At 38.8% G+C, this 23996-nt stretch overlaps 1 protein-coding gene across 5 annotated transcripts in view; it reads right to left on the bottom strand.

The window, feature by feature from the left end:
• RASGRP1 (RAS guanyl releasing protein 1) overlaps positions 1–12481 on the bottom strand; it is a 37508-nt gene extending 25027 nt beyond the window's left edge. The window contains exons 1-2 of one of the 5 annotated variants that reach the window (XM_088167199.1): positions 12355–12481; positions 9971–10140 (exon numbers count right to left, since the gene is read on the bottom strand). In XM_088167199.1, coding sequence (XP_088023325.1) covers positions 9971–10140; positions 12355–12386 — 202 coding nt within the window. In that variant the 5' untranslated portion in view covers positions 12387–12481. The other 4 variants (XM_014891237.2, XM_088167198.1, XM_088167200.1 and 1 more) reach the window with 4 other exon arrangements.
• Between the last annotated feature and the right edge of the window lie 11515 nt (positions 12482–23996).

Below are 23996 nucleotides of genomic sequence, written 5' to 3'. Positions count from 1 at the left end.
TGCAGGAAAGAAAAGTTAGCTTTTCTACGTCTAAGAGGCCTTTATTTCACAAGTGCCATCTTTATTTCATATGCAGGTTCCAACTGTATCACCTAGAGTACAATTTGAAATGAATCAGAAGTGAATCACATAGCACTGACATCACATGATCAGTGACTAAGCTACTAAGAACACGAAGAACTTCTTGTAAACTCCCTTAAGTCTTCCAGTGGTTATCAAAATGTAGCACCAAAAACAAAAGTATCAAGCAGTTGCCAGAAGTTAAGTGCAAAGCTGAAAGTCGTGGGTTGCTATTCTGATGTGCTACACAGAACTCTTCAAGACTTCTGCAAATTTTTTTTCGAGCAGTTTAAAGATGGTGTGGGGATGGTGCTATAAATGTCTGCAAAGATTATTAAGTCAACATGTGATTTGAAAACTGAGGTGACTTATGTTCCCAAGGTCTCAAGGTTTCAAAGACCTTGATGAAATACACATATGTATGAAATATGCAGATACATGTGGGAGTACATGGCAGGGTTTAGTGACCGAAATAACAGCCTTAAGTCAATGCATCTGCCCCACATGTGCTGCAAGATAACTTTAAAATGGCTAAAAGCAACCAAAACTAAATAAATATTTCATGAGTATTTTACAGATACTCCCTGGAAATTCCCTTTAAAACAGGAAACAGCCTGTTCCCCTTCAGCTTAAAACTTTTGCAACCCATAGTAGCCTTCTTACTCCAGACACACTACTTCTGTGTTGGAGTTTGATACCCTATAACAGAACTAGTCATTTAACTCTCTTCATTAAATTGAATACATTTGGTCACAGAGTCACAAGAAGCCACCATTCTCCTTATCAGTTATGACACCATTATTGAGGGGCAGCAAACAGATTTAACTTAAACTAATTTTTTTAATGACAACTGAACGCTTAGTTGATGGCAGATAACAGCGCTGGGAGCCAATACATTCTATTCTGCTGTTCCAATATAGAGACAGCTTTCTCAAAATTGTGCTTCAGAACCAGTTTAATTTGTTCTTAAAATTCTACAGTGATGAGGACTTCACAGCTTTTGTAGATGACTTATTCCAATGCTTGAGTTTCTCTATCATTTAAGAGTTCTCCTTTCTGTCTAATCAATTATTTCAGGCAACTTGGGCTCCTTAAGCCTAGACTCCAGGAGACAGAAGGAAATTTTCTTTGCCTTACCAATATATTTTCTCTGTTTCAGGGTTGCATCCCTCATCTATTTTCTGAGCTAAGAAACACAAATTTGTCATTTTTATTTTACTCCTCAGAGGCAAGGTTTTATAGCTATCTGGTCAACTTTGATGTTGTTTTCTGAACCCTCTGCAGCTTGCACCATTATGAAGAAAACCTGAATATAGTACTACAGAGGAGATTTTAGCACTAGACTTAGAATATTATTCTTAAAACCCTTTACATAATACCTTTATATACACCTACATTTTAAGTATATGTGCATGTATAATGTATATACAGAAAATACGAAAGTACACACATGCCCCTATGCACACACTCAGAGTTTTTGCAGTGACACAGTATCATTAATTGTAATTTATACCATTTTCAAAGTCCCTCTTCACAATGGGATCCTTTTCTGAAGAAATGCTGTATATGAAGGAATTTACCATACTCTTTTTACAGCTGATTACTCTAAGTAGAACTTTGTACTCATCCTTAGTGAATTTTTCTTTATTTCAAATTATTATCTTAAGTGCTTAATATCTTTCAGAAATAATAGAACTTAATAAGAATGTCCTTACAAAGATGACACAGTAATTAGGTAATAGAATGGGTTTTTTTAAATTTTAGCTGCAGCAGAGAGCAGGTGGAATATTGAGCTCTCCAGCTTACATTTAATTCTGTAACAGGATGATGGTATTCTCCCTCATGCCACAAGAGTGACATGATGTTTAGCAGACAGCACCAACAAACTCTGGGAATTGAACCAAAGTTTTGTTTTTGTTTGTTTGTGTCTTTTTAAATTGGCTCGTTGTCCACACATGCTTGCAACTATTGAGTTTTACATAAATTTATTTACGAGTAATTGATCTTAGGAAGAAAAATTCCAAAACTAAACTTAGAAGAAATCGGTATTTTCCTGAGAGGAAAGAACTGCACTACTTTGTAATCAATCCTGCACCCACAGTTCTCTAAACAAACCAAGTAAACACATGTTAGAAGAAACCCCATAAACTTGGTGTTTCTTCAAGTCTACTCCCTTTAAACTCCCTGCAGAACAGAGGAGGGGGAACCCACTCCTGTTCCTCCAAATACTCATAAACAATGCAGATATATCCAAGACAAAGGCGAGGATAATGTATACCCAAAAAGAATAATAAGACCAGTTTTTGTGAGGGGAGGGAACATTAGGGGAGAAAAATCTCTAGGGAAAATCATTAGCCTCTCTCAGAAACAGCTTTTGGAAAGCTACATCTTGCAGAAAGAGCTCTAGGTGGGTAATTCTTTGAAATGAAAACAAGGAGATAAAAAGCTCTTGTCAAAGAGAAATGGGATGATTTTCAGAAATTAAAATGTACTTTGAGAGAAACCAAATGCAATGTGGGTGGAAAGCATTCCATTAGCCTTGGAAATTCAGATGAGGTACACAGAAGAAGATAAAAAGTTTGCACACACGGACGGCACACCACACATCGTTCTACAGCATATTTAAAATAATGATTCTAGCAAATTTAGATGCAAACTTTTAAATCAAATAGTCTTCTTCTCTAAAGCCTACAAAATATAATTCAAGCATTCAAGGCCCAAAGCTTTAAGTCATGATACTGGAGCCATGTGAATTTTTTGAGCTGCAGGCAACTCTTGAATAATTCAAGTGCAATGCTTGGCAACACAGCTGTGCTAGCATATGCACTGATGGATAGGAAAAAAACAGACTCCCAGAACAGAATCAGAAACTTCTGAGGCCAGTGACCACTGAACCCAGATGTGTGCCTAATCTCTACACTGCAGTGTTTTTACAACAAGCTTCCTTCTGCATGATTGATCGTGCAGTCACGATGATGAAGCCTGTGCCATCCAAAGGTTCCAACTGCAAGAGGCTAGCAGACACCAAGCTGCTGGCCTCTCAAGGGCTTGAAGAAGTTGCAGATCGCTTGGGTCCCACTTCCTGACCTCGATTTTCATTACTACTGCATGCTCCAGCTCCAATCCTGCTCTAATATTCCCCACTCACCATTTCACTTACATCCCTAACCTTCCTAGCCATTGCTATACTTCTAGGTGTACTCGTGGAGCTGGTGTTTACAGCCTGTGGCAAACTAACTTTAACCCAGCAGCTGGGGATGCCTTCTCATATATGTGCCCCAGCAGCCAGGAGGCTGGAGGGACACAGCCAGGACAGCTGACCAATGGGATATTTCATGTCATATCATGTAATGCTTAGCATTTAAAAACAGGCTGCAAGTTTGGCAGGGCTGCCATTGCTTGGGAACTGTCTGGGTATCAGCTGGCTGGCGATGGGCAATTAGAATATTTTGCATTGCTAAATAAAAGTTATACTTATATTTCCTGAAGTCATATTTAGAGGCATGAAGACAGAATTTGCTGTCGTATCCCTGTAGTAAATATAAGTAAATAAGAGATTGCTTTATAAAGAAAAAAAGTCTAAGTTTTCTTCATTTTCTGTTATTTACTTATTTTAGTTACTTCTTGGCTTTGGAAAATTATATTGAGAAAAGTGAAGTCAAATTTTCTAAAGTGAACTTTATAATATATATATAAAGATAACTAAGGTTCCTTTTCTTTGGGAAAATTTTTTCACAGGCATCAGGTTAAAAAAGAAATTTTCATTTTGGTACAACCACAATTAACTTTAATAGTTAGCTAAACAGCACTTAGAATTCTCCAGAGCAGTAACTACTTTTCTGTTCCGACAATGTCATGCATTCTACAGAGCAGTAATGACTCTCTGTTCCCACCAAGTCATTAATTGATCATTAACATAGTTCCTGTTGCCAGGCAATACTAAGGTTTCTGCACTGTATTTGACCAACTAGCACTCAGATTACTTAACACATAATGATCAACAGCATTTTCACACAGAACAGCAGCGTGAATAAAATTTAACTACTTGGGGGGATTGGAGACCTCAACATTCAGGCCAAGCTTCAAGAGCAAGGGATTAGAATCCTGCAAGTTTGTGCAGCATGAGACAAAACCAAACAATTGTCCAGGCAAACCTGAGAGGAAAAAAGCAAATGGCCATAGTTGCATTCTGTGGGTGTGCATATGCCTTGAAAGAATTTTTGCCTTTGTATCAGAATTCTATATTAGAATTTGTTACATAGTAAATTTGATAAAAGGATAAACTCGGTAGTTGAACTGTGATTGTTTTAGTAGTTAATTGTATGTTTCAACTAGACTGGAAGAACATATTTATATTAAAGGTAGGGTGGGTTTTTCCAGATAACTGATATGGGAAGACCTGGATAGTTTTCATTCTTTCTGTATTTTAGAAGAGAAAATTCCTACAGCTCTAAAGAGCTAACTCTAACTTTCCTGTTTTGTTGTTTGTAAGATGGATATAATACGTAGCTGACTCTCAAAGAATTCCTAAGCCTCAATATGTTTTTGCATGATATCGATATGAGCAATATAAAAATATTATCAGTTCATGAAACTACACAACTCAATAATATAGTTATTTTTTATTCCAGAAAATGTGAATTATGATTAACTTGTACCATTTTAGGTAGCTTACACCTAAGAGGCCACCAGCACTAGCACCTTTGTGAGATTTTGATTGCTATCAAATCAATTCCATGGCATCTTTCATCCAGATTAGTCTGGATGTAGTTTCCAGTGTTTCTAAGGTTTGTTTACAAACATGTCACTTTATCACACATTGAGGCAACAAAGCAGTTTAGCACGGATCAAACACTGCAGAACAACATCACAACCTACTCCTAGACCTAGCTGTCTGTGACTAATGACCATTAGAAGTTGTAAATTGCATTAGTTTCACATAAATTCTATTAAGAACATTGTTAATCTTTGAAGTTGTAATTTTTCACTTCCTTTAAGTCCTCCATGGGTGAAAATTGACATATCTGTATAAAAAAGTAGCTCCACTGCAAACAGTTTATCATGGATGAGATTTCACACAGAATTATGCTACATGGTCCCAGAAATACTTTTTGTTGCTTTCCTAAAGCCTTTTACTTGCATTTCTTTAAAGAAACCAAACACGGGGACAGGTACTGTGACATGCATTGAAGATGATACTTCTTGATTTCTTTTTAACTGAAGCGTCTGAATTGTAGGATAAGCATAGGTCATCCATATGCTACAGTAAAATACTTTCAGCATTCAAATGTAAGAGGCAAAGAGTAAGATCTTGTACGCAGAGGTTAAGGACAAAAACACTTTCATGACAATAACATCTTGAGCTCTTATGGAATTCTCCGCTTTTAAATGACCCTCAGATTTTTTTAGGAAGATGTGTTTGAGTAAACAATCACTTTCAAGTGCACTCTTGGAATTATTTGTTAGGTAATTCTAGGTAACATTTCAGGACTTTACTACAGACAAAAAGAGATATCAAATTGGCACTGTGTTGAAGACATGTGTTGTCCCGATTGCAGAGTCTTTATACACTTGTAAAAACAATTTAAACAAACTCTTTGCGTGGGCAAGGAAAAGGCCCTCTGACCCAACATGGTTTATAAGCTTGAATGAATGTTAAAATAGCTCACTGGATCTTTGAAAGCTATGTTTGTTTAAAAAAAGAAGCATCCTTAAACTTCAGATTAAAAAAGGCAGATTTGTAAGATAAAAATAGACATAGTCAAAGGAAAGAAACAGGGACCTCTTACCATGCACTAACATATAACAAAGATACAAAAAAAAGGAAAATTTTCTAGATTAGAAAGTGACTTCACAACACATATTCAGAACTTCAAGTTCACAGCAGCATGAGGATACCCTAGGGTGATACATGTCATGAGCATTTAGCAGATAAAAAGTTAACAAATTAGGTGTCCAGTGAACACTGCTAACGCATTTTTCCTCACTGATCTGTAACACTTTCTGAACTAAATATATCTTATGCATTTATGCAGTCTCACAAAGATTACTATAAGAACTAGGCATAAAAGTATGGCTGTGCTACTTAGCATGTGCTTCCTGTGTTCTACTGACCTGCCAGCAAACTAGATCCTACTGTGCTGGTTTCAACAACAAAGCTGATAGATTAAGTGCCTTTACAACTAACAACAAAGCAGGAGACAAAGCCATATCCACTTTCAGAGAACTGTCTGCCAGTCAAAAGTACATTTTTTCCAGGCATTCTATGTACTACATAATGGGAAAAAATTGATGCAGGGGGTTAAAGTCACTGTTTTATGTAAAACTCCACTCCAGAATCACAGTCATTAATGAAGATTTCCTCCAGAATAAATTATCTCCCTCCTGAAGCTGTCATATTTCAGGTCAAGATCTGTTACCTACTTCTTTGCTTCCCTGAACTTACAACTTTGGCCATTTTGTTGCCAAGTTAACTACTTTTAATTATCTCTTTATGAGCTTTTTGTTCAGGATTAATGTCTCTGATGTAGGGGTTGCACTGAATCTAACCTTTCTGCAGCTACTGTCTTTTCTAGTTTTTTTAATAATTTCACCCTACCTCCTGTTCTTCCTCTCTGTGCACTCTCCTCCTTTCTTTCTCTTTTCCTCCCCTTCTTTTCTAAGGCAATCACATATGATGCGTTTATTTGTGTTCTACAATTCTTCCTGCCAATCCAGATCATAGCATCTGTAGCTACTTATAATGTTGGAAGGTCTTCTGAGACACGTTTTGGAACGTGTTTTGAATCACTGTCCTGTATAACTAAATCTCTTCTCTTAAAACTGGTAAGAGTGGTTTCAAGTCTCTACAGATCTCCTAAGAAAGGACCAATATTCCTTTCTAAGACATTTCCTACCTTCAATCTCTCATCGTGCTATTTTTTCACGAAACTCTTGCCTTCACTTACATCCTTTGTTTTTTGTTTTGGCAACTCATCTACAGGATGATTCATCTTCATCATCCTGATTCAAACTTTCATGGGACTTGAAGGAACCTCTACTTTTAGCATCTTCTTATCATGCTGTTGAATAAACACTGGTATTATGCTACTCTTTTCAGATGTAGTGACCACCTACATGACTTCATCATACCACTTAAGACCCTCACTATTCCTGTCACTAAGGCACATGCCTGTCATTCATCAGTCCAAGCTAATGAAGACCAAGTGTGAGAGGTGAAAGAGAACACACTCTAATCACTCCACAGTAGGAATTTAAGTTAACTGCACTGACTTTTGATTAACTTGGCTCTCTGGACAAAGTCTTTCTACAAAACTTCTTGGAATCCATTTATAATACTGTAGCAAAATTTAGTCATCTCACTTTTAATTTCAACTTGGCATATCCCCTTCCTTCTCCTAATCCATATTGTAAGATAAACTACTTGTGTTTGTGTTCTTCACAGTTGTGTGTATTAATTCTTTATACCTTCTTAGTTAGAATTTCTTGTGATATTCTCCGCATATACAGCAAAAGGCTGCCAACTTCTCTTTACATACCATTGCTGACAGCAGCCTCTCTTACATACTGATTGATTTTTTCAAACTTGCATAATTGAGTCCAAGAATATAAACTCAGCTGCATCCATTACAGAGGAATTGTATTTGTACACATAACATCAACAAGTGCAGTATAATGCTAACAAGATGCAGTATATATTCTGAAATGTGACATATCATCCTCTCTATCTACTGCCTCTTGTTCTCCTTAAGACTAGACAGCAAATGGCTTTTCCCAGAAAGTAAACTTCAAATGTACAATGTCTTGGAGGGGTTCTGTACTCCAAGCATTTAAATTAAACTTGCTCATATCACAATAATTACTTTATAGACTAATACACAAAATATTATAGGTAGTATATAGCATATCCAAGACTGAAGATATAATCTCAGCCTAAACAGAACTATCAGCACAAAGGTTAGAAGATTTCAGTACTGTGCATGAGAAGAAACTTGCTCAATCATTCAGATTTCTTGTAATCATTCTGCAGCTATGCTTTTTTCCCCACTAATTTGCCTTCTGCCCCCAAATCTCTTCAAAATCTCAGATTAACATTTTTTCATCTCCTCCTTTATTGCCACAATAATGTGAAGGAATTTTGCACTGGTTTTGGTGATAGCTACAAGAGCCTCCTTTAATGAACTTCATTATGCAAGTTTAGTGTTGTAACAGTTGTATTTTTATTTAAATACCTTAATGGGAAGTTCCAACATAGCCTAGAATATGCATAATTTCATAGAAGATGTATAAATACAGACACTCCTATGAATTGTCCAATTAAGGGTCTAAACCTCTGCAGCACACAACATGATTTTAGGAATCCTTTGTGAGTTACAATGATGTTTGCTGATGCACTACAATTCACCTTGCTCAACTTATGTACAGCTTGTCAAGGGTCATGAGAACTCTATCTAGTGGACTACAGTAAATTTTCTAGCTGAAGTGTGAAACCCTTAAGAAAGATTCAAATACTTGTGTAGCTGAACTGCACAGGTACAGTTGCTTTTCTTTATTACCTTAGTCCTTTTAATATACTGATGCCCAGGAATCTGAGAACACCTAAGCACGTCTAAACTGCTATACAGAGTATTAGCCAAAAATAATCTCCTACCCAGGGTTTCACTTGCACTACTTTAAATCAATCACTGTAATAACTATACTGGATTTTTTTAATGTTACATTTATATTACTCTTTTTTCATCAAAATGTAGAGACGTTAATATTGTTCAAGCAGTCACAGTATTACAACTACATGAAGGTCTTATGTTTCAGATATCTTAGGAATAGAGCTGTATAGCAGTTCAGAGACTTCACAATAATGAATTGGGGAAGAAGCAAGAAGGAAACAAGACATTACTGACAATTACATGTTTCACCAGCTTTTCTCAGACGTGTTTCTCTGCACATGCTGATTAGAAGGCTTTAAAGTTAAAAAAAAAACCAACAAAACTCATTTTAAATAAATGTGAAAGATTAGTCATTGTTTACACAGTATTTATGCACTGTACCAGTAGATCAGCACGATGTGTTACTATTTAACTATATCGATAATTATTTCAGAGCTGAGTGGGTGTTCAAGTACATTATTCTTCTCAGGACTACTTCTGAAACCAAGACTTTGCCACATATACTTGGGAGTAACTCAAAGCACTGAAAGACAGCATTAGCAAACAGATGTGCTACTTATAAGTGAATTATTCAGAACCACTTTAAGTGTCTTTAGTAACAACATCTTTTAATAATATTGAGTATAAACACACGAATGAAAAAGTTGGAAAAGGAAACTAGGGATACACAGCTTAGGCAATGGTTACACTTTTCTATATTTCAATTCATATCGTAAAAGGACAAATGGATAACAGAATCCTAACAGAAATCACAACTATTTTTTAATCGTTCTCTTTTATAAAGAAACAACTTTAATTCTATATTGATAATGCAAAAAACAATCCAGTGTTATCTCACCTAGTTTAAAAATAATCCTTCGTGTTTAAATATGTTTAATATGAACATGTTGCTTACATGCATTATGAGAATATTATTGCAATATGCAAAAATATGATTACTTGCTAACGTTTGCAAAATTGGTGCTTGAAGGAGCAACAAATTACTCTTAGAAGTGTAGATTATTGGAATTTGTCTGGTTCCCTCAAGAAAAAGCAGATTAGTTACTCTAATCTCTCATAATATATTACACACATCTGCATAAACACATCCATCAACCAAAACCACAATCACCTGTAGCACAGACAATTCTCAGTTAACACCTTTCTATTCCACCAACAAATCAATTAAATTCCTTACTAACGTATTCAAACATAGCCAGGACAGAAACAAATTAATATGACTCTAAACACTTCCAGGCACTCACCAAAGGACTGAATGCAGGTTTCAAGAAGATCTTCCAAAGTGGCTCCTTTGGCCAGGTGCCCCAAAGGCACCATCATGACCTGAGTATGATTGGAGAGGCTGGGACAGTGGCTGGTGTGCTGCAGCTCCAGTGCTGATTCAGGGGCAGTGCTGCATGCTTGGGCAGGTTGCCTAGAAGAAAGCACAATAGTGAAGTAAATGCAAGAAGATAGAGTGGTAAATTTTACACTGCATGGGAAAGGAAGAGAGATTTAAAGGACAATTAACTCCTTCTTGTTAGGGTGCTGAAAGGCCCTCCCACTTAATATGCACACCAAAGGGACTGCTCAGTAAGTGACTTTTTTTCTGCTAAATATCAGTTCAGAGCACATGGTTACAGAACTACGTGAATAATCTGTCAGTATTATCCAAAGTCTTATCTCTTTGTTGGAGAGTATGCAACAACCTCCCACCAGATGTTTGTGTGCCCACCAAAAGTAAAGAAGAAAAATATAATTATTACACACATTGGAAAACTAGCCAGACTAGCTTTATTAATTTAATTTGAAAAGTCACTGTTAAGTAACAAATTATCAGCACAGCCTAATAGTGGATTATTTCACAATCAAAACAAATATATTAAATGTATTAATTTGCATCTATTCTATACTATTATTTCGTATTAAGTTGTTTTAAAATACTATGCACGAGTAAACAAGTGTATTTAATAATAATTATAAATGAGACCAAAATAAAGCACACATCTAATTTTATTCTTGTGTTTTGACCATATAATACCTTCTACTTCAAGAAGGTGTATGTTTATGGAGAATATTAAAGGCTATTCGTTGCCTGCATACAAGTTCATATTTCTGTATGAAATAGTAAACTGGAACAATATTGTATGGATGAAAAGTGATAAAAGATATTTGCCTGCAAATACCAGGAACCACTGCAAAATCTGACTTCAGAGCATAACCATACAGTTCACAAAAGAACAACAAACACTGCCGTTTCAATACAACTTGTGTTTATTTCAGGGACTCCTGAAATTTCAGGGATTCTTTGGGTTTATTTCAGACACTCCACAGCCTTCCTAAACAAGTGACTCCAGCGCCTTTAGCTGCTACCTTAAGCTTTCACATAACTTTTCTTGGAACACGATGCAAGGCTCTTTTAATCAGCTGTCAGTCGCAGAAAGAAAAGGCATAGAAATTCCTCCAGTGTGTGTATTACATACAGATAGTAGAATAAATTCACAGACATCCCCGAATAGGCACTCCTGCACGAAGCTAAAAATATGCATGCCTTATGAAGATAGACTGGACCCTACCTCATCCCCGTGAAAGTCCAGCCTTATCCTCACCTTTCCTTCTTACTTGAATGCTGGGAAAGCCAGGAAACTGACCACGCTGTCATTTACAACCCAGCACTGATCCCAAGCCTTCATAGTTTCAAAGTCAGGAAAATACTCGCCTGACCCTTCAGAGGCAGTAACCATCACTGAGCTCCTCCGTAGTTAGACTGACGGTAGCTGACATGCAAATGTTCTCTTCCCTTCCCCCTTTTTCTCAATTTCCCTCTTAGCTTTGTGATCTGACTTCCTGTTCTCATATAAAAAGAACAAGAGCCTGATCAGCTTTCAGTGTTTTCTTTTCACAAGCTTAAACCCCTCTCCTAGCTTTATTCCAGTGCCTCTTCAACACCGGGCAGAGGATCCCAGCAAGTAGTAACAAAGTAGGAGTTAATGCAGAAGATATTTCAGGCTTTGGCAACACACGGGAGAAAACCTGAAGTTTCTACACGTGAAAAAACTTTACGGTAATACCGTGGCCGACTTGGCCACACTGGACAGGCAAAGCTCAGCCGGTGGCACCTCTGGTTTCTGCTAGAACAGATCCTCTCGCAGCAGTCACCCGACACGACAAACAGATGAAAGCGGGACCGAGGGGCAGCGGGGACCCGGAATTTGCAGTGTCCGCCCTTGGCGGTGGGAGGACATCACAAATCGGTGACCCGGAGCAGGTGGCGCTCCCCGGCGGGGCGGTGACAGCCGCGTTCCCGGCCGTGCCGCAGGTAACCGAGCCCGGGCGGCGCCCGCCGCCCCTCCCGCTCAGCCGCCCCGTAACGCGGGGCTCTCCCACCCGCGCTGACCCGCTGCCCGGCGCACACCGGCATCCATCCCAAAGGCTGAAACTAAATCCTCGCCCGCACAGCCCCTCCTTCTTTCCTCTCCCTGTCCGGTTCGGGAGGGCCCCGCAGTGCCACCCCCGAGCCCCACGGCAGCCCCCGCCAACCCCGCCGCGGGGAGCGCCGCGCCCGCTCCACCGGGCACCGCACGCTCCCAGACACCGACCCGGTACCCGACGGGAGCGACGGGGCCATAAAGCAGCACGGCAAACTCACTGGTTTTCTCTCCTCTTGCCCAAGGTGCCCATGCCGGTCGGAGCCGCAGCTCCGCCGCCCGGCTGGCAGTGCCGGCAGCGCAGGGAGCGGGGCTGCAGGGAGCGGAGGAGGCCGGGCGGAGCGGCGGGCCCCGCGCATCGCCTCCTCCCTCCCGCCTCGCCGCTCTCCCGCTCCCGTCTCGCCTCGGGAGGAGTCTGAAACCGATTCAAGTAGGGCAGCGACGGCGGCGGCCGCCACCCGTGACGAGCGCTGGCGAAGATCTTATCGGCAGGAGGAAGTTCTGAGCTGGGGCTGCTCTTCTCTGAAGCTGCCGGCTTTACCAGGTACCCACACGCGCTCCCGGCTCTCACCGCCCGGCTCTGAAGCCGCCACAGCTGCTTTTCACGGCACCACCTCGGCCGAGTAGGGCAGGGCAGGGCAGGACCTGCCCTCCCCTCCTGCTTCCGAGCCGTCACCCGTGACTGAGCCGCCCCACGGAGCTCGCCCGGCCGCGGCTGCAGCGAGGGGCGAGTGCCCGGCTCGCAGCTCGCCCCGTGGGACACGCGGCTGGCTCACCAGGTGAGCGTCTGTGCGATGCTCAGGTGGAGGCACAAAACTGAGGTGCCCACGTTGATGACTGCCATTTTAAAAGCTTATCAGGCGCCTTAGCTGTCCCTCCAGTTTAACTGCAGAGCAAGGAAAGGAGCCCCAGTGTTTTTCATGGTTCTCGTGTCACGGAGTTTCTGAGGGCTCTTCCAACTCAACGTTGTCAACTTTTCTGCTTCTGAGAAGAAATGCCCAGGCAAGAAATCTGAAAGGGCGAAGTCACTCTGTATGTTGTAACCGAAATTTGCCCAAATGGTCTTTTTTTGGAAATACACTCTACAGAGCAGTACAAAATGCATGGTCCTGGAGACGCTGCAATATCAAGATCTTATGTTTTCAAACATTGCTTAGTCATCATAATGCCAATGTGCCTCACGCCAAGATTCAGACAGATTTCATCAACTGATTCTTTAATTTTCAGACTAACTGACAAGGTTCAGATATTCCAAGTAATCTTCTGCCAACAATCAGGGCACATCTCTCTTCAGGTTTCCAAAATGATCAATTTTGCTCACTGTTTTTTGTCAGAGGCAGGGATAAATACCATTATCACAACAGGGACTGGGGCAACCTGACTGTTGCTTTGCTGAAGAATTCCAGGTAAAAAGAAAAACCCTACATATTCCTGGAAATCACAATCAGTAGGTGGCTTTTTAGTAAACTGTAAGCTCATTCCTAGCATAGAGCTTGAAGGTCACTGTGGTTTAAGAAGCACAAACACATTAATATACATCCAAGGTCACATATTATGAGCTCTGTGGAAGTAGTGTTGTTAAACCAGTCTCCTGGCTGAATTGTACTTCAGAGAAGTACATCCCATCCATCTTTACTTTTTCTTTAACATATTTTCCTTGAGAAGTTCACATGCATGCATACATACACAAATAGATGAAGGTTTGACAGAAAGAGTCCTTTCTGGCTTTGTGGCCTGAAGGTAATCCATAAGTAAATCTTACAGTACATAATCTCATACAAATATTCTGTTTTAATTTATATGCCCAGATAGCAGTTTGACATATTGATCATTGAATGTGACATTCTTCAGACGAAATGGTCTCCAAGTGTAAAGTAGATTCATGCTTGGTCTGTGTTCTCAGAGGATCAGAGATATGATCTTTGGAAAAGCTAGATATTTCTTCTATTATCAGAGCTCCAATCAGTAGTTTATTGCTTTAAAGTGTAACTTATGATACAAAGGCACTATACTAACAGAGTTGCAAGATGCTAAACGCTAGGTTGGACCATATTGCTCCCAAGGGAACGTGACCAGCTAGGTATTTTTGTACTCATGTGCTCAGATTCCTGGAATATTTTGCAGCAATAATAACTTCTAAATTGGATTTTACCACCATCAGAACCAAGTGAAAGAACTATCTTACTGCCTCAGCTCAAGCTGGATCTTTGGAGTTCAGTTTTCTTCCAGATACACCTTTTTCTCTCCAAATTACTGCAAATCCACAAACATATCTTAGCCTTGAATCAGAGAAAAAGTAATTTTCTGAAAGCTGTGCTTTCAAATCTATTTTAAGCTTATTCAGTTTGCTATTTTTCTTGGGTCCATACCTGCTCTTTAACAATGGGCCAACTAGTGGAGCATGTACATACATTGGATTGAACACACACAAAAAAAAATCCGGGCAGAAAAATAAACTCAGATAACCTAAATAAAAATTTTACATGTTCTGCCATACAGTACTAATTATTTAATTCGTTTCATATTAGCTCAGCTGCTGCCACAAGCAAACAGTAGCATGAGAGCAGGACCACACATTTTTCCAGTAGCATTTACTTAGGTCTGTTTAACATATATTTTTGTAAAAGCACATTCTGAAAGCTTTTCAGTGTCCTTGTGGTGTGGGATCATGAATGAGAAGGTTCCTTGGCACTGACAGAGCATCTGATATGTGGCAGGGTCAGTAGACAACATTAGAGAGGCAAGCCAAATAATACAGTGTAGAAAGCAATTCCAGAAAAGGAGAAAAGCTTGCTAAGATAATTTGGAAGAAGGACAGAAAATAGAAACCTTAGAAGAGTATGAAAAGTGAACATCTTTGCTAAATCTTATGCAAACTAGGTAGTAACCAGTGTCATTGGATTTAACAACTTGTCCTCAGTGAGAGCCTGCTAGGAATTGCATGTGAAAAAATTAATCTGAGCTATGACATGCCAAAGCTGCATCTGTCCTGTAGTGTCTGCCCTGTTTAAGGCATCATCTAAATGTACTTCTCTGTTATAATTAAAGTTTGTAGATCTTAAAACTCTTAGAGCAGTTTGTTGGTGTGACGGTTGATTTCTGTTGTAACTTGTAGAGCGGTTCTAGTGTCTGTTCCAAGCCTGGGTTTTCCCTTTCGATCAGGATGATCTAGGCGTTGGGTATGTTCACCAATTTATCAAACATTTCCAGTTTTGGAAAGCTGCAGAGCTAGTGAAGGTTTTGGTCTGATAACCCCATTGAGGTTATCAGACCTTTGGTAATTCTCTCGCTACTTTATACTGACATTTCTTCTGTGAAGTTTGCTTCAGTTAAACATTAACATCCATCAGTCAGCCTTCAGCTGAACAAGGTGAACGAAAGACACAACTAGAATTCATGAAAGCAGAAAAGGAAAAGTTTAGAAAAACTGCCAGAACCTAGAGTAGAGTGTGGAATACTTAGACTTGCTGGTTTTTAATTTTGCCAGAGCATTTTTTGGGTTATTTGCTACCCATGGATTCCCCACCATTTTCAGTGAACACTCAGGCTGGTGATTACAACTACTGTGAGTAAGTTTGTTCACTTCAAATGCCAAAAGTCTGTGGGATAGATTGAATGAGTCCAGTCCTAGTAATGACTCATGTAGGTATAAACATGCTGCCACATTATGGAAAATCTGTGGGTCTTAGTCTTGGAAATCATAGGCAAGATATAGCTTGTGGGTAAAGGCAATAACTTTTATAAGACCAACTGGCACAATGAAAATCTACACAATTTTGAATAGATTTAACAAGGATTTCTGTAGAGAATCTCAGAATCATACAATGTATGACTTTGGAAGGGACCTCACAGGTTCAGCTTTCTGCTCAAAGCATGGCCAGCTGTGGGACTAAGCATGGTTGCTCAGGGCTTTATTTAGCTGGATCTTAAAAGTCTGAAGACTGCACAGCTTCTCTGATCAGCCTGTTAGAACATTTGACTAATCTCATGGTTTAAAAAATCTGCAAAATTAAAACAAATCTCTATATCTTATTACTGTCTTTGCTTGTTTTGATTTATTTGTCGCCTCTCATACTTCTGCTGCGCTCTGCTGTGAAAACTTGGCTCCCTCTCAACAGCCTTCTCAGAAGTAGTCAGTCTGCTCTTGCAGCTCCCCTGAGGCCATCTCTTCTCCAAGCTGAAAAGGCCCAGTTCCTTTAGGATGTCCTCTCAGGACAAGTGCTCTGGCCTCCAGCAGTCTCAGTGTCCCTCTGGTGAAGGCAATCCAGTTTGTCAATGTCCTTCTTGTACTGGGATGCCCAGAACTGGATCCATCTAGAGGTGATGTGATCACTTCTCCCTGCTGGCTCTGTGTCTGGGGGTACAGCCTGGGGTGCTGCTGGCCCTCTCTGCTGTCAGGGCACACTGCTGGCTCCTGTGCAGCCTCTGCCTGGCAAAGCCTCCACCTCCTTTCCAGCAGTGCTGCTTCCCTGCTTGCCAACACCCAGCCTACACTGGTGCAAGGGCCTCTTCCTTCCTAGGTGCAGGACCGTGTGTTTGTCCTTGATCAGTCCATCCCTCCAGCCTGTTTAGGTGTCTCTGGAAGGCAGCCCTGCCTCAGGTGTACTGGATCATCATCCCAGTCTGGTCCTGTCTGCATCAACTTGAGGAGAGAGCACTGCACCAGCTCCCCCAGAACTGCTCACTGCTGGTCTCCAGTTACAGTAAAACACCCTGAGCCTGACCATTCAAAATTATTTTTATTAGGTGTGTACCTAGTTGCCCATCCATCTGGACTTCCCAAACTGAATGCAATGGTATTATATGAAATCATGTTGAAAGCTAAAATTTACTGAACTTAAAAAACAGCAACATCTGGAAATCCATGCTCTTTTTCCTATATTATACTACCTGGTCTAATAAAAGGCATTATCTATCCCTAAAAACCTCGTGTGTGTCCTTAAGCCATTGAAGTTATGACAGTGTAACCATGTAGAGAAACCCCTTGAAGTCTTGTGAACTTCAAAATTAATATCTCATGTGTATGGTGTCAATACTGCCTTTAACTATAAAACAAGGTATCATTTATTTCATAGCATCTCTGCTTCAATTTAAATCATAGTAAGGATACATAGTGGGGGCAAATATAGAGGCATACTGATGGGACTTGCAATTTTCAACTGCTTTGTTTGCAGAAGTTAGATGGCTAATAGTTACTAGGGAATGAGGACTGGAGAAGTAAAATTACTGCCTGATGATTGAGATAATTATTGAGATAATTGAAAACTGCTTGTGCATCTTCTATTGGCTCTAGAGAGTTCCTTGCCCTTTAAGCAACGATTCCAAAAAGAGCTTTCTACACATTTACTTGCTGTATTCCTCAGGTGCTGACTGGTCGTTCTTTTACATGCAGAAATTGCAGAAATCTGAACATTCAATAGTGAAAATTAAATACAAACTATGTTCTTCAAGGACTTTCAAAGGACTAAGTAGTGCTAATTAGTTTTCTGTAAAAAAAGTCCTCATACTCTCATTTTGAGTACTACAACTTCTGTGGCCCTTCACTTATGTGTCTGCTCCCCTTTTTAAATGGGAAAAAGACTCTCACTGTCCTTCACAACAATGAGCTGTAAAGTTCTGAGTTTTTTATATGCAGTTGTGTTGGTAAATATTTATCCAATTGCTTAGTAATATACTCTGAAAAGAATTACGTATGTGCATATGTGTGAAAATGTTCATATATTCCAGGAATGCACATATGTGCATGATTTTGCAACTCAGATTAGAGGTTTTCTCATTCAGTCCTGGAAATTTGAGACTGATAGATGAATGAATGCATCAGGCAGTACATGTAGTACTCCAGTTTCATCAGTGCCCTGACTGGGATTTTGAGCAGAGACATTCCTCCCAAAATGGCCAAATTCCTCTTCCCTTTTCCTTCTGTTCAGATACATCTTACAATATGAAGTGAGCCAGCACAGTAAAATTTAGATATTTCTAGTTATTAATAACTAAAATATTCCTTCTGTGTGCACTCTGGATTCCCTCAGACTTAATAGTCATCAGGTAGTCTAAAACTTTAAGAACTATGCCTAAGTTTATGATTAGGTGAATGTACAGATAATTTGCAGGCTGCTGATTGGCAACAGTCTTTCACTATCAGCTACATATAATTGAAACTTAGATTTTGTTGTTGCTTTTAATCAAGAAAATTTCAAACAAAAGTGGACTCAAATTAATTATTTTAGCAAAATTTAGAAAAAGCAATGAACCTATATCTTGAAGTATATAAAAACATCAAGAGGTCTGGTGAGTTAGGAAATGTTACTAACTGGTGGCATTCTTCTGAGGAGATTCACACTGATTTGTGTGGCTTTTAGGCTCAGTTCCTCAGCCTTTCCATTGATTCAAGATTTTGATATTTTGCTTTCTAGCAGAACACAGAAATACAGTAAACATTTATCATCTGCCTATAAGCATCACTTGCCTACCTTGCAAAAATTTCAGAAGCAGCACACAGTGGGGCAATATGCAGTGAAAGGTCACAATATTGCAAACTGAAATCTGTATTCTGAATCAATAAAATCACATTAAATTCTGGTATGAGAGAAAGACAAAACTTTTTATTTACTGTAATTGAGTCCAACAGCATTGCTATCATAACTTTTATTACCCTCAAGTCGTCCATAGCAAAGTAGCTTTCTTTCCTTTATAATCTTTCACAATAAACATATTTGGTCAGTTTTGATTTGGTTGCTACATGTACATACAGTTTACCTACATATTTTGATCAGAATAGCACAAAACACCTTATTTTTTAAAACATATATAGTATGTGTGTAAAGTATGGATAGATAAGGTGAAAAACAGCTAGCACCCTTGAAATAATTGTCCAGAAACTCAAGATACAGAAAGGAAAAGCATAACAATACTACTAAGAATGCTTCTTTTTGGTTCACCATCTGATTTAAGAGAACAAAATAGCTACTTAAACAGGATGTAGATAACATCATCCTAAACTCCCTTTGTAAACATTTTCCAAGGAGACAGTGATTAGCTACTTCCTTTACAGGATATCTCTTGGTGAGCAGCAAGAGGCCAGACATCACGCTCTAGAAATACAAGTGTATTGTTTAAACATTTAAAATTGGTTTCACAGTTAAATTGTTGCGGATATAACAGTCCCTTTGAAAGTATAACAGGATGAAAGTTGGGCTCACAGAAGTGTTGGGGTTTTGTTTTTTTAATGTAATGTTTACTTAATTTTTTTCTAAAATTACACTGGCCCTTCACATTGGAAAGAAATGTAGACATGGTTTCCATGTGCTTTGTTTCTGGCAGAGCTGCTTCGAAATTTCCAAACTGAGTGGATGATATTTAGTTTTGCTGCTGCAGTGTTCACGGTCAGTGATAATAATTTTGCCCTTGTTATTTGCAGTGACAAAGTCAGTGGCAGGGATTGTGTGGATAAGTAGGAGTGACAGCTCCTGCTGAATGTGAGGTGAGAAGAAATGAGGAGTAGTCATAGGGGTTTCATAGGACGTGGGTGTGGTAAGTGGTGTTTCTCTGCCCTTTCTTATTTCATCTGCAGGGCAGGAACTTTTCGAAGGGGAGTTCACCTTGAAATGCAAGGTTGTGCTGATTTGAACTGAACACTTAATTGAATGCTGAAAATGTAAGTGGACGTGATATGCCACACAGACGAGCCCCATTCTTCTTACTGAGGGACTCTCCAGTTGCATCACTTTAAAGGAAAAGTTCTTTGCTCTTCTCACCAGGTTTTGCTTGCCCCTCTCTCTGTTTCTCTGGTATGCTCATTATGTGAGTCAAATGGAGAAGAAAGGGAGAAGTTAGGGAAGGAAGAGCATCTTCCCTCAAACTCATTCCAGCAATTCATTGAGCCCATGGTTCTGGAGGATGAGAGGGAAGCAGAACCAGGCTAAGAACATGTGGTTATAGGTAATATAGGTATAGGTATAGGTATAGGTATAGGTTATAGGTAATAGTGGCTGCCAAGGACTGGCTCTCTTCTGCTGTTACTGGTACAAGAACTAGCAGTGAGTTGACCTCACTGACAATTATTTAAAAGGAAAAAGTAATTTTAGTGTGGGCTGCAGATGGTAAATTTACCAGCCATGTGTGTGCATGAAGGGAAAGATTAAGCTCTCTAAGACTCCATTTCTTGCTCATGTGTTCTCTTGTTCTCAGTTAGTCTCTATACTTATGGCTAGACCTGAAGGCTCTTTGTTCCACCTGCCCCGGAGGAAGGGTGGTAGACTGAGTAATTTAATTGATGCCTTTTAAGTTGAAGAGACCGATATTTCATAATACATTTGGAACTATTTAGAAAAAATCCCGAGGGTTTTTTCAAAGCTGTTTAAAAACTTGCTACCCATCACAGTACTTTGTTTAATTTCTGTGCTGTTCCTGAAGAATATCATCAGGATAGGGCAATACACTGGTCAGTCTCTATAGGTCTTATAGTAAAAAAACCTTGAAGAGATGGAGGAGCAAAACTGTTCTTAGACCCTTTACAGGAAAATACTTAACACTCTTTTGTTGGCGCCATCAAAGTTATACTTTCAGGAAGGGAATGTAAAACCTGCTCCTCAGTTTCCTAGATTTAATAGACACTTTGAAATAAATGCTGTCGGGAACAGGATCAGGAAAATTAACTCGATAAAGAAAATTTTAAACAAGCAGAGAAAAAATGGATATTGGTGGTCAGTTGGGGCTAGATGAGAAATGAGTAGAGGGCAATGTCACTTACTTAGACCTAAAATGATATAAATTTTCCTGAACTCCTCAGATCCTTTCCTTTTCCCAGTTTTATACCTCCTTACCTTTTCAACTTTAAAGCACTGTGTATTGTTTCCTGTTTAAAAGGACCGCTCAGAATAGCAATATTGCTGAGTATTACTGTCACTTTTCTGGATTAGAAGCCCTATCTATTGTTGGCTTCCGTTTTAATCAGGGAGAGTAGCTGTAGCAGTACTGAACAAAATGTAATGGTGAATATATACTGTTATCAGTGTTCAGTAGCATATAAATAATTGAATCATTTGAAGGTATTTAGACAGCAATTCAGCAATCTCAGTGTATTCACATTTAAATGCACTCTTTTTGCAAAATGCCAAACAAGGAGCTGAAAATTCATATGCTGACAATTAATACTATTTATAGTACATCCTTACTTATTAAGATTTCCTCTAGGGGCAATATTAAGGGGTCCTTGTAAAGCCCTAGCCCAAGTATAGTTAGGTTCAGGAACTCAGTCTCTAATTATAGGTATCTATCTATCTATCTATCTATCTATCTATCTATCTATCTATCTATCTATCTCTCTCTATATATAACGTAGAAAACAATGCACAATTGTCAAGATATGCCAAAAACTTTTGGTGCCAATATTTCTGCTTGTCAGTCTATAGTAGGGTTAGGCAAAGTATCCAATGCTTTTTGTAGCCTCAAGTAGAAGGTCTTTCAAAATTGTTAGTTTGCAGCTTTTCATTTTGCTTCTTCAGTCATCTATGAAAAAGGTGACAGTACCTGTCTCCATCTGAGCTGAAACCAGGACAAACACTTCTGAAAACTTCTTAAATCCTGTGGTATAAACATGAACAGTGAAGTCTTTTGACAACCTAAAATAATACTATAGTGAAAGTTAGAGTTTCTGTCTGAACAGTGATTGTGTGTGCTCTCTCTACCTATCTACCTGTCCTATTTTATCACTTGGGAATTTTGAAAGAAAGATCTGTTAATGTTTGCTCAGGATTACTCACAGGTTAAAAAAAAAAGTGTGCTATTTCTTTGTCAAATACAAGCACATTTTAAAATTTGTATTTAAACTTAGTATTATCTTTAAAAGTTCAGAAAACAAAGAGGAGGGGAAAACATTGGCAGTAAACTGTGTGACTAATGAGTCAGTGAATGACTGTCAATGAACCAGTGTTCCTAATGCAGACTGGTTTATGTTACTTTTGAGAGCATGCCATACATTATTATTCTCAGCATTAGTTACAGAATATTACTTAAGACTGTAGACAAAAAAAGAAGTAATTAATAGTTCCCTAGTAGAACAATGACAATAAAGAAATTGTGCTTAGGTGGACATGTCAGATTCTATCAATATTCAAATCACTATTTTAAATGGTGCAAAGTATTTGCATTCAGACAGGAAAATTGTTTAAATGCTTTTATCTCAATCTGTGGTTGTGACAATGAAAAAATAGTTCAATTTTTTTTAACGGACTGGGTCTGTAGACCTCTTGGCTTTTTTTGCAGGATAAGTGGCAAAAAATAGGTAGTAGCACACCTTAGGAGTAATGGCTGTTTGGGTTTCACAACCTCATACCTCTTTAACCTAGCTTTGATGATTTCTCGGGCACCCAGTGGGAAGCATGCACAAGCCATACTGACTTTACAGCACTGCTCATCACCACTAGAAGTCAGGAAACTACGTAGGTGTGCTAGACCATCTCATTTTCATGCAAATTTCCAAGATTATGCTGTACTAATGTTGTTCAGAGAAGGAGACATAATTTTAACATTTGACATGCTTCCATAGGAAGTCATTCCTTTGGAGCTGTGTAGGTTGCAGAACATGTTTAGGTATACCATACGGAACTGAAGAGGTATTTTATTGATTTTTTCTTTTGTTTTTGTATTTTAATTGCCTGTATTTACTTATATACAGTATGAATTACATTGCAGCCACCTTTGCAGGCATTGTTTGTAGCCCTCGACTACTTTCTTCATTTACCTTATTTTCCTGTTCGTTGAACTCTAATCTCAGTGGTTTTGGAAACATTAGGAATAAGAGGAAATTCAGGAAGTCACTCCAGCTATTTAACAAGCTTACCTCAATCATAAGCCTTTTGTTTCTCATTTTTGTGCCATTTATGTATAGATCAGAATGTGTTGTTTTGGATTTTTAAAAATTTTGTGTATCTTTTGCGCAAATACCTCTTTTTCCTTTTTTATTTCTTTGTATCTCATCTGTCTCTGTCTCTCACAAGACAAATTATTTTAAAAAGCAATAATTTAAAGCTCTTTACAATTGGTTTATGGAATATGCTTTGAAAAACAGCAAAACATTCCCAGTATACAAAGTCCTTGTACTACCTTTTGAGTGATCAAACACCATGCTTTTTGCAAGCTTAATTCTTTCAATATTTTTCATACTTTGAAAAATTGCTTAAAGAAATATTTTACACTGAAGCTGTTTAACAATGCTAAATCTTTGCCAGTTTATTTTATCGTCCATAGCCATACAGTGGTAATTTCTGATATTCTGACAGTTTTAGTGTATTAATCACACAGAAGGTGGGGTAATTAAGGAACTACCAACATGGTCATTTTACTAATGAAGAAATGCTCAGCAGGATTGATTTTATTCCACAAAGTATTTTGTCTTTCAAAATCTTTAGACCCAAGTTAAAATTCTTAATGTCCTGACATAGCTGCTTCTTCAATCTGGTGGCATCTGTTTCTGGTCAGGCTATTTGTTCTTCTGGATATGTTGCTTGAATCTCCCCTTCCCAATTAGCTGGTAGTTGGCAGTGTTCATGTTTGTTGTGAGCATTCCCTGTTCCCACAAGGTTTTTCAGTTATTGAATAGGAGAATGAGAGCATCCTACCCCATAGCCTGACATTTAAGACATTAGGATAAGATTTGAATTTTTAGAAACAGTGGAAGGAATTGAACTTAGGCATCTCATAGAATGATATCATGAGTGTCAGAGCAGTCTCTATAAGTGAGAGCATCTCTGTTAGGGATCCCAGTATCTGAGCCCTTGAATTTAAATACATTACATGTTAACGTCCTTTCCCTTTGAAGGGAATCTGTCTTCAGAACAAATTCCATAACCTCAAATTAAAAGAA

Source organism: Sturnus vulgaris, chromosome 6 (assembly GCF_052056855.1).
Source record: "Sturnus vulgaris isolate bStuVul1 chromosome 6, bStuVul1.hap1, whole genome shotgun sequence".
Lineage (NCBI taxonomy): Eukaryota > Metazoa > Chordata > Aves > Passeriformes > Sturnidae > Sturnus > Sturnus vulgaris.
This window is presented reverse-complemented; position numbering and strand designations above follow the sequence as displayed.